The sequence below is a fragment of the Apis florea genome, unplaced genomic scaffold (assembly GCF_048593485.1).
Source record: "Apis florea isolate Af1SG1 unplaced genomic scaffold, ASM4859348v1 contig_2190_pilon, whole genome shotgun sequence".
Taxonomy (NCBI): Eukaryota; Metazoa; Arthropoda; class Insecta; order Hymenoptera; family Apidae; genus Apis; species Apis florea.
The window spans coordinates 1,960,862-1,979,441 of NW_028256541.1; the positions used below are offsets into that span (position 1 = coordinate 1,960,862).

At 28.6% G+C, this 18,580-nt stretch overlaps 2 protein-coding genes across 6 annotated transcripts in view; one reads left to right on the forward strand and one right to left on the reverse strand.

Moving 5' to 3' along the window:
* rdgA (retinal degeneration A) overlaps window positions 1-12,043 on the forward strand; it is a 73,986-nt gene extending 61,943 nt beyond the window's left edge. The window contains exon 12 of one of the 3 annotated variants that reach the window (XR_015294856.1): window positions 11,924-12,043. The gene's annotated coding sequence lies outside the window, so the exon portion shown is untranslated. Of the gene's footprint in view, window positions 1-8,102; window positions 8,743-11,923 lie in introns of those variants that run through there. The other 2 variants (XR_015294855.1, XR_015294857.1) reach the window with 2 other exon arrangements.
* The window catches only part of btv (dynein cytoplasmic heavy chain beethoven), a 38,113-nt gene continuing 26,739 nt past the window's right edge, over window positions 7,207-18,580 (reverse strand). For all 3 annotated transcript variants that reach the window (XM_086916299.1, XM_086916306.1, XM_086916312.1), the window contains 11 exons: window positions 17,803-18,091; window positions 16,413-16,922; window positions 14,926-15,185; window positions 14,122-14,316; window positions 13,124-13,355; window positions 12,456-12,609; window positions 11,966-12,185; window positions 9,915-10,648; window positions 8,762-9,003; window positions 8,122-8,419; window positions 7,207-7,686 (listed from right to left, as the gene is read on the reverse strand). In XM_086916299.1, coding sequence (XP_086772425.1) covers window positions 7,397-7,686; window positions 8,122-8,419; window positions 8,762-9,003; window positions 9,915-10,648; window positions 11,966-12,185; window positions 12,456-12,609; window positions 13,124-13,355; window positions 14,122-14,316; window positions 14,926-15,185; window positions 16,413-16,922; window positions 17,803-18,091 — 3,424 coding nt within the window. In that variant the 3' untranslated portion in view covers window positions 7,207-7,396. The remainder of the gene's footprint in view (window positions 7,687-8,121; window positions 8,420-8,761; window positions 9,004-9,914; window positions 10,649-11,965; window positions 12,186-12,455; window positions 12,610-13,123; window positions 13,356-14,121; window positions 14,317-14,925; window positions 15,186-16,412; window positions 16,923-17,802; window positions 18,092-18,580) is intronic.

An 18,580-nucleotide genomic window follows, 5' to 3' on the forward strand; every position in this document is an offset into this window, starting at 1 on the left:
ACTTCAAACTAACCTATAAATTTTAATAATTAATACATGTATAATAATATTTAAAATATAACGTTTTTAATGCCATCCTTGTCTCGAATCTTCTTCGAATTAAACTATGGAAGAGTTAAATTTGTAACCTATGTATACTTTCTATCATAAGTCACTAAAACACTTGCTAAAAATAAAACTCGAAATATGTTATTTATTAAATCAGATTTATAATAAAATTTTTACAAAGCATAATATAACTTAGTTCTTATGACAAATTTGTTTAATAAGTATCACTTGTAATTACAATATTCATTTTTATCTCAATCCTAAATATTATAAAGTATTCGGTGACCTGGAACATATGGAGACTGTATGAATACAATAGTATTAAACAATTTATAGAATTTTATTAGTCGGATACATATTTGTTTATGACTCGTATGTATATGTATATTGACACGTTAATTGCCGAATTTTATAGTACTGAATGTATTAGAATATTATCGTATATTTTGTCACGATTGTAATATTCATATGTATAATATTACATACTTATATATGTATATAATAATATTTATTATTTAAATATGGCTGCTTTTTTAATACTTTACATTATTATGACATTAGAGATATCGAAAATGTTATGAATAATTTATTGAAATGAAATTTTTAATTCAAGTTTATTTGAACGAAAGACTAGCAATTCGTATATTGTTATATTCTGACAAAGTGTAGCGAAAGGGTTAAAGCGTATTATTTATTAACAATAATATAATACAATTACTTCGTGACCCCTTAATTAGCGCATTTAAAACGATTATAGAGATAAATTGCGTGAACGAAAGTTCTTTTACCGTCGGATATATTAATTTTATTATATTTAATGAAATGAATTCATCTTCCTTTTTTTTCTTTTTTGAAAAGAAATTAAACGAATGTAAAATAAAATTGACGATATTATTTATTTATCACCTTTCTTGTCTCTTATTGTAGAAGTGGTATTATAAATTTTTTTACAAGGGAATATTCCCAATTCAAAAAATTTAAAATTTTAGAGATATATTATATATATATATATATAGATCCAAATTTACTTCTTCAAGAAATAAAATTGATTCCTGAAAATTTGACTTTTCGATTTTTAACTTGGAATAACTTACAAATTATAAGAGATAAAAAAAAGTTTTCAGATAAAAGTTACTTTTTTGTTCTGTGATTGAATTTTGATTTATTTTATAATGCCATTTTCTTAAATAAAGCTTTACTTAGAAATAGAATATTTAATATAAAGTTATCTAAATCTAATCTAACCTAAAGTTAGATTAATCTTTAGTTTTTATCTCATTACTTATATTTATAAACATTGTATGATCTAAAATTCAACAAATTGTCGAATGTATTTTTTCATTTATAAATTATTTTAAAAATAATCATAAAGATACAGCTTTTTTTTAATATTTTCAGGAATTTTATTTTCAAATTTATTCTAATCAATCATAATGATTAGATTTTGATATTCTTATAAATTTAAATAATATTAAATTTTATCATATAGATTTGAAAAATTTTCATTTCGAAATATAAATTTAAGAAAGTACTTTTTCATTTTTATGATATCCAATAAATAACCAACGATTAAATCAAAATAATTTCTAATTCTCTACGATCACAGTTGTTTGTAAAAAAAATCATTTAAAATATTTTCATTCAATTCAAAATGTAAAGGAAAAAAGAACTAATTATTGTTATAACAATAATAAAAAAGAAAAAAAAATATTTAGAACGATGTCATATCAATAAAATAGAACAATAAAATATATAATATAATAAACGATATATAAGAACAATGATCGAATAAAATAAAATTTAAAAATATATATATGTAGAAGAAGTTAAAACAATTTTAATCAAACTTTTTCTCACTATTTTCTTTGAAACTTCCAACAAAAGAATTCCTCGAAGAAAAATTAATGAAACGAAATCCTACGTTTCTCTTTTGCAATCTCTTCAAGTTTAATAGTAACTTCGATGCGATATTACTTTCTTCGGAATATTTTTATAAATACAGCAAAAATCAATATTTTTTATTCATTTTTTCCCCTGAATCAGAAATAATAAGTAACAGCCAATGAAATTCTTTTATATTATTAATTATTTGTATTATTATTCTATTTCACTTTTTATAAATTCATGAAATTTGTAGGAAAAAAAAAATATTCACTGTGATTGAATTTCTATCGAAGAAGAGATATTTTATATTAATATGTATTAATAATATGTATTCGTGGAATATTTCTAAAGGATCGATTCGAAAGAGCAAAATACAAAAATTAATATATAAAATTTTCAATTAGATTTATTTATTGAATCACAAACAATTAAAGTTTACTTTAGACGAAGCAAAATAGAAATAAAATGAGGTCTATCTCCATAATTACATCAGTTATTTAATTTGCTTCAATTGCTTGTAACTTAATTTTTATACTTATTTTGATTTCTATCAACTTTTCAAATATATCCACGAATTTATACAACATATACAACTCTATACATTGCATTAAACTTCAGAAATATTGATAATCATAAAATGTGTCATTTTTTCCAGGAACGTGAGATATGTATTTTATTTTTTGATGTAATGAAAGCCTCATAATAATAATAATAAATAAAAAAAAAACCAAACGAAAAAGTTTGAGGAATTTTATGTGTAATATGTTAACATAAAAATAATTACGTTTACATAGAATTTTTTATTTTTTTACTTTTTCTAAACGAAATCAAAATCAAACTATTCAAATAGTAATATGTAATATGAAGACAAATAAGTATGAACTAAGAAACTTTTAAAGAATAAAATAAGTATATGTAAAACAATATTTATCATAATTAGATGAACAATTTATTTCTGGATAATAATTAATATGATAAATAAGTTTTGAAAAATTTTAATTCTATTACTATCGACCAACAATCTTATATTATCTTATATTTATCACGAATATTTCAAATCATCATTGATACGCTAAAAATATACGATTACGATACTTTTCTGTTACTTCTCTGTTTTTTTTTTTTAAACTCATAAAATAAATTGAAATAAAACAAAGGAAAGAAGATAATTTTTTAAACAAAATTATCAACAAAATAATCGAAAGACTGTTTCAATTTTAATCATTGTCAAAACCTATCGATACCACGCGTACACCAAAAAACGTTGGTGTATCGAGTTTCCATTCTATATTCCCGTATTCTCGTAGCCTCCTCCCATAGGTTACGGATCATAAACCAATTCGAAATGGAGCCGGAGGGATGTTTAATCGATTCGCATGACGATTTTAGCCGGTAGGGTTAACTGTGCGCCGCTAATTTAGACTGCAACTAGGTCTGTTTTGACTGCGGAACGGGAAACAAAGAGGCCACTGTTAAGTACGCCATGCATTGTGAACGTCGACCTAAATACTCCGATTTTCCCCCTCGGTAACGAGCCAAGGCTTAGTCCCTAGTTCGTATTTCGTTTTCACGAAAGTTAGCCGGTTTGTTCTCTGTCCTCGCGGGCTGAGTTGCGAGAATTCTTTCCGTCGAATTGATCCGAAATATTGCGGTGTAAAGCTAAGCTCGAGCCTTAATTAACTCTCCATCGTTGGTCACGATTAATTAATTGGTGGATGAGTAATTAAATGCATTGAAGACTTGCTCCGTTCCTTGAAGTTTTAAGGGAAGTTGAAATTTAATTTAATAATCAAGATTATTGGATTTTTTGTTTTCTTTTAGAAATGAGTATAATATTGTGATAATAAATAAATTTTGTCTAATTTTCAAACTGGCATATATTTTTATCCCATAAAAGTTATAATTGTAATTTGTTTTATTATTAGTATTATGAAAAATGAAAACAATCAAGGTATAATTTTTAATTTTTTCTGTTATCATTATACTCTTCTTTTAACACTTTCTGGACGAATACAGCAGTACAGTAGCATTAAAGTTACAATTAAATAATAAATAATATAAAATATTGAAGAATATGAAGAAATATATATCCTTGGCCTATCAAGAAGAAAAGGACTGAAATGTTATGTCATCTAATATTAATTTAATATTTCTGTAAAAGGAAGTAATTTATTAATAAATTAATAGAAACTAAGTTTAAATTATATATTAATTTATTATATAAATTAAATTTCAGGGAATGAACAAATTTACTATGATAATTTATTATGATAGCATTATTGCACTGCCTCATCTATAAACCAAGATAATCTTTCTGATTTAATCAACTGATTCATTAATGATAATGCAAATTCAGTAAACTATCTCATCCTAATACATATTTAATAGACAGATTTCATGAAGTTGATTAAGCACTTTATTATTATAAACTATTCAGAATCCGAAATTTGACGTTATTTATCATATAAATTGATTATTCACAACTCTAATAATTTGCATTCGTTAGTTAACCGTTAACAGCTTATTACACTCGAAATTTATAAGGTAGATAAAAGTCGAAGTTTCGGAATATTTGATTGGTTTAAGCGGATACGTATCCTTTGGTCCAAGAAGTTGCTAAAGTCATTCGATTTTCTGGGTCAGAGTTTTCCAAACTTACTTTTCAAAATGAACTTTACATCGTACTTTTAGTTTGACCTATACGATCTCCATGAAGATTTATAGACGGACTTCTCCAACTCCAACAATCAAATCATTGATATTACTTTCGTGAAGTTCAATCTCGTGTACGATTTGCTCTTTTAGTGATGAGATAATATTACTTATTACTTTTATGAATGGAAATCATTTAAAAAAAATATTAATTATGCAATAATTAGAGATGTTTTTCATAAATTTGATAAATTAAAAAGAAAATTTACTTTCCTTAAATTATAAGATTTAGTATTGTATCGTAATCAAAAAAAAAGCGTCTATGAAATTTTTTTTTAATAAATCATTTTTAATTAGTTTCTAATCATTGTTGTTATTCATTTTTATTTCATTGTGTTTAAATAATTTCCAATTATTGGATAAAGAATATTTATTTTTTTAATAATTTTTATTCGTTGTTATTTAAAATTTTGTAATAATGAATAACAATTGTTCAATTATTTTGAAAAAAAAATCTTTTTGTTGTTGTGTGTCCCAGTAATAAAGACGATGTTTTATTTATTATTCTCTTTCCCTTATTTAAATTAAATGCAACAAGTTGTATCCGCAGGGACAAGAACATTCTTTAATTAAGCTTTGTTTCTCTTTTCTGCTCTTTTTTTTTTTTTTAGCAAGCTCCCGTTTCTTTTCATGCAAATAACTTTCGGTTTCGTTATTTTGCTGTTACAATGCGAACCAAGTTCCTGAATAGTTTGAATTCTTTACGTAGTTAAATAGCTGTGTATTTTTATTTTGAAAAAAATAAATATTTTCTTTATGAAGAATAAAGCCTTTCACAATATTCAAACGTTTGTTTATTAATTTGTTTGTCAATAAATCTGTTTCGTTTTTTATTATTCACTACATACAGAAAATATTTAAATAACAATTACGTATATTATTTATATTGCATACGAAAACATTCTGTTTTCGCGAATTAAATGTAAATTTATTTTCAAATTATTTTTTAAAACTCCACGTGATGTGATGATATAAAGAGTATTTATAACAATGTATCCTATTTATTTTGCACTCATTTCTTTCTTTCATGATACGCAAATGCATTGAAAAATTCTTTGTGTTGCATACGTTTCCTTGGATTAATTATAGATTTAAAATAGAAAAGAAATCTAATATTTATGAAATTAATGATTTTTAGATACACGTTCAACAATAATTTTTATAAATATACTCTAATATGAGATAAATTTAAATCTCTTTCACTGTTTCATAAATAAATTATATATATATAATTTAATCAATATTACAAATAACTAATACAAATTACAATGAACAATTTTTAAATTATTGATTTATTATATAGAAAGTATAGTTGAATTGAAGTTTATAAATAATATATTAAATTGTTTAATTTTCTTCAATTGAAAAAATTTCGAAAAAGTTTAACAACAAAACGAGAGACAAGATAAAATTTATTGATAAAATAACAATTTTCCTGCACGCATTATACGAATTTTTTAGTTGCGAAAAATAATCGTGGAACAAGCCTATTGTTTCGTAGACGTGACTTGTATAGATTTTTACGCGCAGGGTGTATTTTCCCGAAAGCCAGAAAACTCGGAGTGAATTATAACTTTACATCGTAGAAACGCTCGAGGGTTTTAAAGCGAATACGTGTAAGCTTAAAAGAGCAATTGAAAATATTCCGATGCATACCAAGCATGTATAAACATGCCAACGTAAATTGTGGAAGGAAATAAGGACAAAACTACAGATAGACACGAACTTGTAACTGAAGTTTCAAGAATGTATATTTACGTTGGCTTATTCACGATTTCTTTTATTTTTAATTTAGTTTTTTCTTTAAACGAGAATAAATTTATTGTTTATTTGATAAAATATGCCATATATAGAGTTCAAAGAATGAAAATTTTACAGTTTCTTTATGAATAAATGATCAGTTTATTTTAAAACTACACCAAATAAATCTTTATATCTGTTGTAATATTTTGATTTATATTCTATATATTATTGACTTGTTTATAATAAAGAAACGAAACCTGAATATTCTGCATTAAATTGTTCCAAAAATTCTTTTCATTATTTGCACATATAGCGATCATGATTTGAGAAATATACTGTGTTCTGAAATCATAATATTAATGTAATTAGAAAATTAATAAGTTGTACGTTGATTGGATTACAGATTTCTATTAAATAGCATCATATTTAATGACTCTCCATAAAAAGATTCTTTTAATTTACATTAAATTAAAATACCTTTTTTCAACTAATTCACTAATTAACTAACTCAAAATTATTTTAGAAAAGTAGAATGGATATTCTAGAGAAATGAAATTCAGATACTAAGATATTTTGAACATATTTTACAAATAATAAAATATCACAATAAATGAGATTCGTTATTTTAGAAAAATATTATATCTACAGTATAATATAAGAAAGAAAAAGTGAAAAAAACTTTTATTTGTCAATCAAATATTTCTATTGAATTAAATTATAAAACAAGAGTTTCATCAACAAAGAAGTATATATTTTATTTGTAAATAAAATTGAAAATAATCAAAGAATATGGACAAAAAAAAAAGGCAATAGACAAGATAATCACGTACAAACCAGTATATTAATTAAATACAACTTTATACATTAATGCAGTACCACAACAACAATAATAGTAATATAGAAATAATGTTCAGTTATAACGCAACTGTAATGTACATTTTCCATAATTTCTAACTCTGCTCAACGATGCCATCATACTATATCCATTAAATATAAGATGATTCAGAAACTAAGTCAATTTTAGATGAAAAGCAACACCTCGACGTAACCAATTATCGTGTTCCTCTCTGGGACACCCAACCGGAAGTGAGCAAATTAATGCATCCCTTTGCGAATTCGCGTAAACTGGAATATTAACGATATCTTTTACGCCGTTTCCTAAATCATAATCTATTTTATCCCTCGCTTTATCCTCGCTGCAATTTTCGGGTAAGAAGGCAATTTGGCAAGTCGGCGCGGTTGCAATGGCAGCTGCATTCGCGTCTAAATCCTTCAAAGTGCCATCTTCTATTACGGCTCCTGAATATAAAATATTTTGTCTTTTATTATTATTATTATTCAAGTAAATCTCCTCCCCTATTCTTGCCTAATCTCAGTGTCTCTACACGTAATATTATAAATTACTTAGATTAATATATCTTTTAGAAAATATATATTTTATTTTTGAATTGATGGAATCATCATAATGGTGATCATGCGATATAAGCAAAATATTATTGAAAAAGACAAAGATGGACATAGAGAAAACGAAAATATAAAATAAAAATTGTTGAAATGGAATTAAGGAAACGAAATATGATCCCGAATTACGAGAAATCCTCGTAGACATTTATTAAAAAATATAACGTAGTTCTATTTAATTATTGAATTATTTAATTCTCCTTTAATTTAATTGAGAGATCTGTCTGGAACGTTTAGATTAATTTTTTTTTCAGATTAATCGAATGAAATTACCAGATATTAAAAGTCCCTCGACGAGCAACGATATCTTCCAATCGTCGTTCCTCTCATTTTCGAACCAGTTCACGCAAAGACGGAGATTCTCCATGGGCTGTCGCGTTTCGCGTGCAGTGTGCTGTTTAAGAACAGTCAAAAATGCCCGGGGCCTTGCCAATCGCGACATGTCGACGACAGGTGAAAATTCGGACTCCAAGAACGCCTCCAAGGCTTGATGCCTAAGCAACAGTCCTTTAACGAAAGGCAAAATCTCGTTTGGACCGTACTTCCAGTTTTCCATCCAATGCTCGGGTGTCTGGAAATTGAAGATGCTAACTGGCGCTTGATTCTCTAACTTTAACCCAGTTACGAAGTGAGAATTACTGTAAACGAGGATAGTTTCCAAGTTTTGATACTAAGAATGGATTATAAGCGACACACGCTTTATATTATGCGCTTAACTTACAGCAAACTAACTTTCGACGTGAACCTGGTTCAAAGTAAATTATAATAATAATTAGTATAAAATCTGAGATAAAATGATCAAAGTATATTTTGATATTTTGATATAATAATTTTGAGATGGAGTTAATTATTTATTTGTTATTACGAAAAAATATTTTAAATAATTGTTAGAAAGAACGATCAAGTTTTTTACCTTGTTATCCTCGAAACGTGTTGATTCGACATCAACACGAATAAGATTCAATGTTTTCCTGGTCAAATTCATTTCATCGATAAAGAAATTTTTCAACGGATTTTTATTCTTCTCTTGTTCCACTTTCGATGACCCAAATATCGAACCATTGCGATCGATCAATTCTTTCAAATCCCTTTGAATTTTCATTTCCATTTTCTTGCTATTCTTGTCGTCGTTACCAGACACTTTGATTAAAACACCTATCGATAATTTTATGAAAATTTATCTGATCCTTTGATCTTTCATTAACCAGTAAAAGGTTTAATACAAAAAAGGATAATGTCATAATGACAGCGTTAAGAGATATTGAAGCTTTTATGAAAAATAATGTTTCAAAAAAATTAGAATCAAGTAGAATTTTTAACGTAAACTTATTCTTCTTCTTTTTTTTTCTGTTCAAATTTAAAAATTGAATTTGAAAAAAAGAAGCTTTACACAAAAATTGTTTTTATTGCAAGATATTTTATGTAATTATTTTATTTGACAAATCTACTAATGAAATAGAATAATAGATAACATACTCTCTCTTGTACGGAAATTAAAATAAATAAGAAGAACAATCATTTGCATATGTAGTTGTAACAGAATTGGAATTTCACAACATGGTTATAAATGAATTAATAAAAATCTCATTTTTCGACATTTCGTAATATATATAATAGTCACTTTTCCCTTTCAATTATTAATCATATCTCACTTATTTTTTAATATATTCGAAACCGCAAAAATCAAAAGGAGTTGCCGATATTGATTTCCGATAGATGGAAAAAACAAAAGGATGAAAAATGTAATAAAATCCAAAACACATTGATTGAACAATACCTTTACTACTAAACGCGTATGCAAAACGAAATCTACTTTTCATTTAAAAAATTAAATTAAATCGTCTTATTAATAGTTCTCAATAATATCACGGATAAGAGATTAAAATGTTATCCATACAATAAGTTGCAATAAAAACAAACAGACTTTATCGAAAAGATCATACTGACTCGAGTCACTCATCAGAAAATTTTAATAGTAATTCGAATAAAAAAAAAAAAAAATAGAAATTATCCATTTATCCATAAGGATCCAGTCACAACTTAATCTCGAATGGATTGCAACGAACCTTTTAGATGCAACAATGCCGCCTCAGCCGCGGTCCTTTCCCAAGCCCTGTGCGCGTTCGCGGGCAATCCGAAGCACTCTTTGGGCGAGTCGTTGTCCGAAACGTGTTCCAAAGCTTTGGCCACGTCCTCGAACGAGTCGTCGGCCACTCTGAGAGCACCGGCCAACTCCCTGCGCCCTTCGAACACCTCGCACGACCAAACGTCTCGAACGATCGAGCACAGCGCCCTCGCGTCGCAATCGTCTTGAAGGCGGCCGCCATAAATGGCCACGTCCAACAATCCTCTGCCCGCCTGCCAATTTCCATCCTTGCCTCCCCTCCTCGCCTCCATCTTCTTCACCACCAACTCGTAAGCGGCTTCGAGATCCGACTCGTTCCACTCGTACGATCTGATCCAACCCTGGGGTATGAACTTTCGCCTTTCCTGAAGGGTGGCGTGCAGCCAGGACAGCAGAAGGCTGCCAGGCACGTTCATGGCGTTCCCGTGCTTTTGATGGAGCTGTTGGAGGGAACGTTTCACGTTCCTCTTCACACCCTCGGGTGGTTCGTAGGCGAGCTTCAGGCAAAGACCAGCCAGACTCGGATAGAATCCCAGGCATTCTTCGGTGGTTAACCAGATCCTTGTTGCGGGATTCTTGTTAGCCGTGCACGTGGCTGATCGTAGCAGGCTCTCCAATCGGGGAAGCCAGTTGAGGGCGAGATGCAGGTTGCTGAGGAGGATCCAGTTTCCGTTTCTGTTTGGTAAATAAGAGGTTCGCTAAATTTTCAAACTTTAAAAACTTTTAATCTTAAAATTCAAATTTTTGAAATTAATATTATTATGTTGTATACTTTCCGAATTTTTATTCAACAATTTAAGCAATGTTAAATTATTTATTATAAAAAGAATACTTGCATTGATATTATTTTGATATTAATGCAGCTCAATGTATGTACAAAATACATGAGAAATATTAGGAGAGAAATTGTAAAACAAAATCAAAATAAAAGAAATAGTAGAAGTAACAAAGAAAAAATTAAACGTGAAAGACAGAAAGAAAAATAACGCGAAGCTTGATAATTTTTTTCACAATACGTTATTAGAGAATTATTCCTCTTATCTAAATAATATTGAAATATGTAATGAAACATGGAATACAGGATGCACCATTGAAAAGATCCTTCAAGTCAGGATTCATCTTATACCTCTGGTACGGTACAATTCGTGAGAATAATGAGACTGACTGGTACATTTACATAGAAATTCCTTATGCTCTATTAAGACTCAAAGGCATTGTTCCACGTTTGTTGATGAAAATTGAATCCGGCGGTTATAAGCTGAGTAGGATCTTCTGACTAGGATTATGACATAAATTTATTATACGTAATTGTGAATTGAAGTGGAAAATTTGCTAAAGAGCTGTTGGAATACTATTACAAATGTTTGGTCATAACATTTGAATTAAAAACGAAATAAAAGTTTAATCTGGAAGGATAAAATTAAAATCTTAAGAAAAATACAACAGAAGATTTGTATAGAAAAATAACGAAAAATATTTCTTAGACAATTAATATGATTTTATGTGGAATGATTGATGATGGATCAATTTATACTGAATTATCATTTAAAAAAAAAAAATCTGACCAAAAGATTTATACATATTACCTTATTTGAACATTTTTTAAATATTCAATAGCAATGAATATTTAAATAAAAAGATTATTAAAAATTTTGTTTATCGATACAATTTATCTCACGAAAATGAATAAATATTAATAAAATTATCATTTTATTTATAAATATTCAATTTATTATCGATAGTTATAAATTGTATCAACAATCCCGGCACACTTTCTCTATATTTATTTATGCACAAGATTTTAAGTATTAAAATAGAAATTTTTATCGTAAACAAAATTTAAAATATAATATTAATTAATTAATATTTTAAATTATCGATACGAAATATAACTATATAGGATTGAATTTGATCAATTACCAGTGTTAATCGTAGAATGTTAATTCACAGAAATAAATTTAAATAGCATTTCCATAATAATGATGCGATTACCGGCAAGCGTTCTCCAACGCAAGTTCAGCTTGGACAACTTGACCCTGTCCCAGGGACACCTCGACAAATCCTGTGGTGGATGCGACACGATTATTCGCTAATGCCCTCAACTCGGAACCAGGATCAGCTCCTGGTGACAGAAGCAGCAATACAGGATACGTGGCCTCGTGCTCGGCTACTTTCCTCAGTGACCAATGTGGTGGCGCCAAATCCTTCACCCCTTAACAAACGATGATGCAAAAAAAGAAGTGAGGAAAAAGTGGGTTGGTATTTTCAATGATACGAGCAATAATCGATTTCTCTTTTTCTAACAACGAGAAAAGGACACTTTTTATCAATAAGGATAATCGATATTTGTTTTTTTAAATTGCTAATATTAAATTGCTAATTAAGGAATGATTTAAAAATTCAATTTTTATCGATGATTTTGATCATTTCGATGAATCGATTACATATTTATTAATGTTAAAATACCTAAATTAAATTATACCTAATACTTCCGCGGCCAATTTCGACAACGCTGTATGCAAATAATCCGGGCGAAGAGTCTTGATAATTAAAATCTTTTGGAACGTGGTCAAATTTCTTTCAGCGTAGATATTACTGACGTCCTTTAACCACGATGGCGTCATCCTCGCCGCTATCTACGAGAGACAGGACGTGAAATTATTTCTTTTTACAAAAACTGAAAATAATATAAAAGCAAAATATCCATTATGCGAATATCCATATATTTTTTTAAGAAAATAATTATATCGAATCTAAGAAATTAACGGTACAAAGAACGGTTTTTATTATAAAATTGGCTCAGATTTTTTAACATAAAAGATCATTACCATTAATTTTCTTATCCTTTTGGTTTTTTTTAATATCGACGACTATTATAAATTTCTCAATATTACATTCCCTTAGCCAATTCTATAACACCTTAACTGCTTTGCTATTGATTTTTTAAGTACTTTCTGACATCAATAATTAACATCAATAATTACGAATATATACGAGTATGTGAATACGGTCAAAGTTAAAGTTTATTTCCATTTTTGCCGGAGATTGAGAATGTGCGATTGGAATAACGGAATAACGTCCGGATATTAGGGATAATAGAGGTTCTTACTATACTATAGTAGTTCAAAAGTGGATTCATTAGAAACTTACTTGCGGAAATGCTAAAGCTAAAGTTCGAACCGATAGGCGACGTTCCTCGGGCACCCAATCAGGTACTTTGTAATCGGAATCTTCATCGTCGTTTAATGGAATTTCTCCTAACAAGAAATTTCTCTCAACGTCTGGCACGGAATTTAATGAAAGCGCCAATTGTAATGCGACTGGCAATCGATGTTCCCTATACACGGCTCTCGAGCAATAATGGAGGGACAATTGTATTAATCTGTAATGAAAGTTCTTATATTGCGTAATTAAATAATAATCGAGTAATAATAAATTATGTAATTTTATTAATTTCGAACGAAGAATCGATACATATGTGTATTCAGCCTTTTTTTTTTTTTTTAATTCAAAAAGCGCAATGAATATTAATATAAATAAATAAATCGATAATTATCGTTGTGATGATATTAATGCCACGATGAAGTATTAATGTAAGTAAATTAATTATTGGTTATATAAAATAACAAATTAAACCTAAAAAAAAAATAGAGGAAACGATATTAAATTTTTATCTCGTTTCAATATCTCAATGGATTGTCAAGAGGAAGCCTATTATATTTATCAATATATATAGAAATGTGATCTAGTGATCTATATACTTTTCTGATTTGCTGTTTGGTCAATAAGATCATATAAGAATAAAAAGTCGAAGAATAAATGGATTATTCTTTTCTTTACTTTTCTTACTAGATAATGTCTAGAAGAAAAAAAAAAATAGAAAAAAAATAAGTTTTTGTCAAGGGATATAATTTTATGCTTTTAATAACTTTTCATTTCATTAGCCGAATATTACTATTTTTGGAGTTATAGTGATTTAAATTTTGATTAAGGTTTGATCAAATTTTAAGATAATTTAGAAATTAATAAGATCTTATAGCAATATGATATAGAATTTTAAATTGAAATGTTTAATTGCAAACGAACTTATCTATCTTAATCTAAATTAAAAAAATATCACGTAAATAATTCTTTGAATGTTTACCAACCGTTTTTCGACCAATTTTTCTTGCTCCTTTTTATCTTGAGACAGTATCGTTTTTCTATAATCCTCCGCCTCCAAATAAATATCAGTGAAAGCTTCTGCGGAGAATACGTACAATGGATTCAATGCAGTTAGGCCTCTCACAATTTTATACAAGTTTGCTGCGAATTTGGCCAATCTCTCATGCTCGTTGGCCCTTCTGTAAACAAGTTTACAAAACGAAGACTGGAATGGAAATTAAAAAAACTTCATTGCAAACATCCTCTCGCAAATTTTTTTCCCGGACCTTGTTTTGCGGCCAGAGAACATTTATAAAGAGACATTACTTCATGAATTTTGAGAATTAAAAAAACTTTCACGCGAAATATGCTATGCATAAAGTGTTCCACGATGAAACCAAAAAACTTCAAATTATTTGGAAAATTATTTTCAATGAAAAAATTTTGCGACCGATAATTTCAAAAATATTTTATTCAGCCAGGAAAAAAAAATAATTTAAATATGAAACATACTTGTACGTATATGATTGACTGACAAGTACGAAAATGCAATTTTTTATCTTGATACTCAAAAATATTTTATACTTTTAAATTTTCCTTATTAAAATCTTTCGTTATAAATAAAATTGCAAATAATTATGACTCTAAAACTATTTTCTAGCGTCTTTAAGAATCAAGACGGGGTTTAAGACGATCACATCGTTTGTTTTGTTGAAATTTTTTTTAAATAATTTTGCAAATATAATTTTTCCACTCAACGTTTAAGATATGTATATGTTATACATATTTCTTAACGAAGTTCCACCGACCTGGTAACGTCTTCCAAGCTTCGTCGACTTTCCTCAAGGGCCAGAGCTATTTCTTTAGCTTTCGATTGAGTGGCTTCCAAAGACGACAAAAGCCCTCCCTGGGATCCTTCAGACTCCTGAAGGAGGTCTTGACCTCTGGCGGTGGCCAGCTGCGCCAACAGATCCAATCTTGCTGTGTCTCGTTCCCCTGATAATTTTTCCTCGCGTTCCAACGCCTCCCTCCGTTGCGACGCGAGCTTCGGTGTCTCCTTCAACAGAACCTGCCCCCTCCCCACGGTTATGAAGTAATTAATCTTCAATTTCAATATTTTACTTCTCAACGAACTTTGAACGATCACCGTAAAATTCTCCAATCTTAATCTTTTTTCCAAGCATCTCTCTCTCTCCTTCTCTCTCTGTTTTGTTATTTTAACTAATTTTTTTTTTTTAATTTTTAATACTATATGAAAAGAAATCCATCACGAGGATGTGGTAAGAGTAGAGAAAATATTAAATTTGTATATGATGATTTATGAATGGAAATATTCACATAATTGTAATGATTTTTAGGTTATGTATTATATATTTTACAAATATAATTATTACTTGGATAATTAAGATATGCTTTACAAATGTAGTTGCTATTTTTTTGTTTCATACAATTTTATAGATCATAATAAGAAATATATTGAGAATGAGAAAATCTAAAGAAAATTTAAATTATATTGCTACTTTTAAAATGTTGTATCAGGAATAATTGAATATGCTTAGAATTCGATTGATGATAATATGTTTCATGATTCAGTATTCTCCTTTGAAATATATATTTTCCTTCTTTTACAATTAATTAATAAATGTCCCTAAACTATATTAGTTTTTTATTCTTCGAGATATATTGAAATATTTAATTGTTTTCTTTGAAATGAAGTTACAACATTCATTTAAATCCATTCTATTAATTTTTTCTTTTTTAGAATTGACATTTTATACTATGCATTAATTTATAATGGAAAAAGTACGAATTTGAGTTAGGAATATGAGACACCTCTATACAATATTAATAATTTCGACAATGATTAAGTTAAAACATAGTTAAAATATTTTCCCATAACTTTTTTTTAATAAATATTCCGACCATAATAAAAGAAACAGAAAAGTCACACTATAATAATCGTTTTATAATATGATATTATACATTAATATACTAGTTTTAGAATATTAATAAAGATTCGAAAAGAGAAGAAGATAAAAAGTTGATTAATAAAAATATAATTATGGATTTATCATGATTCAGACGCAATTCCAGAAAGCAAAATTTACACATACAATTATTGTGAAATAAAACAAATTGTTCATCTAATTATTATCTCTACATTATTATTCTATAAGTTTATAAAAAATTTGAAAAAATTAAAACTTCTACATCCATAACATTTATGCAATGTATAAAAACATTATTAAAACGTTTAATGCATACATACTAATCTACAAATTAAAAATTTCCTCACCTTCTCGACGAATCTTTCCGCCAGGCTCTTGCTACCGGCTCCAAGAGCGATTTTAAACAAAACTGCATCTACTTCTTTAGGGAAGCCATCCAATTTGTCTCGTCTGGTGGCCAAGAAAAGTTTGAAGCCCTGAGGGGCTGGCAAAGTTCTTTCCCCGAGTTTCAAAGGACGTCTACGTAGCAACGGTAATAAGATCGATGGAAATTCAACTATTTCCTCGACCAGTAACGGTTTCCCAAATCGTACAGCCAACTCTAACGTTGTTAAGAATTTTCCATCCTCGGGCTTCGTGATCTCGATTCTCGAGCCGGTGTTATTTTTCAACCACGAGACCGCAACACCGGATGGATCCACGAATATTGGAACGAGCGGGCCTCTGAGGGCGCAGGAAGCGCCAACCAGACTTCCGGTATCGACTGGTAAACCTTGAGCTCGCCACAACAGCCTTTCTCTTTCGGTGATCAGAAGATCGATGGCTGATTTTTTCCACTTGTCGTCTTTTCCAGTATCCTGCATTTGAGTATTATTTGCATTAGATGTCATCGTTATAAGAAAAATTATAGTTAATAGTATAAAAATTCTAATAATATGTGTTACTTTGAAACTAATTATGCCTAAGCTATTGCTATTACCCGTGTGTTACACATGCTCTATATTTTATTATTATAAATTTTGAATGATCTTTTTTTAAAAAAACTCTTAAAAAAATAGGTGATATTTTATATTTTGTATTTTGTTTACATATAACATAATATAGAATCAGCTAGAATAATTTGTCTATAAAAATTTATTTATGCATTCTAGAATGTTAAAATGATGACAATAAAGTGGATTCATAGGAAAAATGAAATAATGGAACGGAACAAAGTCAAAATTGAATAATTGCGTTATTCTTCAGCGCTATAAATTTTAAATTTCGCACGGATGATTATTTGGATGTACTCGTAATTCAATCGATGTCGGAAACAAGACTGGAAATCTTGCGTATGAGTGTGGCATCCGTTTCCCTGATGAAGCTAGCAGTAACGTCGACGAAACGTTGGATTACCACATAGATACTCTATTAATCGAAAACTTTAGATCTTTAGAATTGAATTTAGAATTTTATGAAATGTATTTAATGAATAGAAAAATGTTGTATACTATATATGCGGCAAAACTATAATAATATTTAAAATAATAATAATAATATCTTTTTCTTTCAATTCTGATTTTCTTTTCACGTAGATGATATTTCTCATACGAAGCAAGAACGAATGAATTGAAAACCCAAAATATTAGGAATACAGAAGAACATGTATATAATGAAAATTTCATTAACTGTACACATTTGAACTTATTAATTTAATTTCATTTGATTGTACAAATTTGATGAGACAAACTTACTCACCTCATAAACCAATAACGACGCAACTTTAGCAGCCTCGACATCCAATCTTTGTTTCCTGCTGTTCAATTCTTCCAATTGTTCCTGCCAATTACGATGCTCTGTATCCAGTTTTTGCAACAGAGCTCGAGCAGTAGCTAGTCTCGCCTCTGTTGTCTCGGCACGTAGCTGAAGAGCAGCCGCACCCCTCGAGTGCTCGGCGAGTTGCTCTTGAAGCTGTGCCACGCGACTTTCTACGGTGTTGAGCCCAGCCGCAAGCTTTCCAATCTGAGCTTCGGCCGCCGACAAGCGTCTGAAGTGTGGTGCATAATTTAAACGCAATAATAATAAAATCATCGTCAAAGTCAAGTATTGAAAAAATATCTAGTTGAAGAGGAAAAATGATGAAACAATAAGGTAATTTTCTTTTTCCATAAAATGATTTTAAAGTTTTTATAATTTAGTGAGATATGTTAATTTGCTTGTTGCTTGAAATTAATAATATCTTCATCAAATCTATCTTAATTATTCTAATTGATAGGATTGTAGAAAGATAACAATGTAATTTTTTTATGTTAATCGTCACATAATATCATTTTAATCTAATAAGCATCGTGTTCCTTCAACAAGTTAAGCAGAGTTATTCAATCATTAGCAAAACCATCAAGCATCAAACACATCGTAAACAAGAATGTTACGTTTTCTAATATAACAAATGTTGTTATATAAATGTTTATGATATTTTGAATCAAAATTCCCTTCTTAAAAATATAAGAAAGAAAATTCTTCTTATATTAAAAAT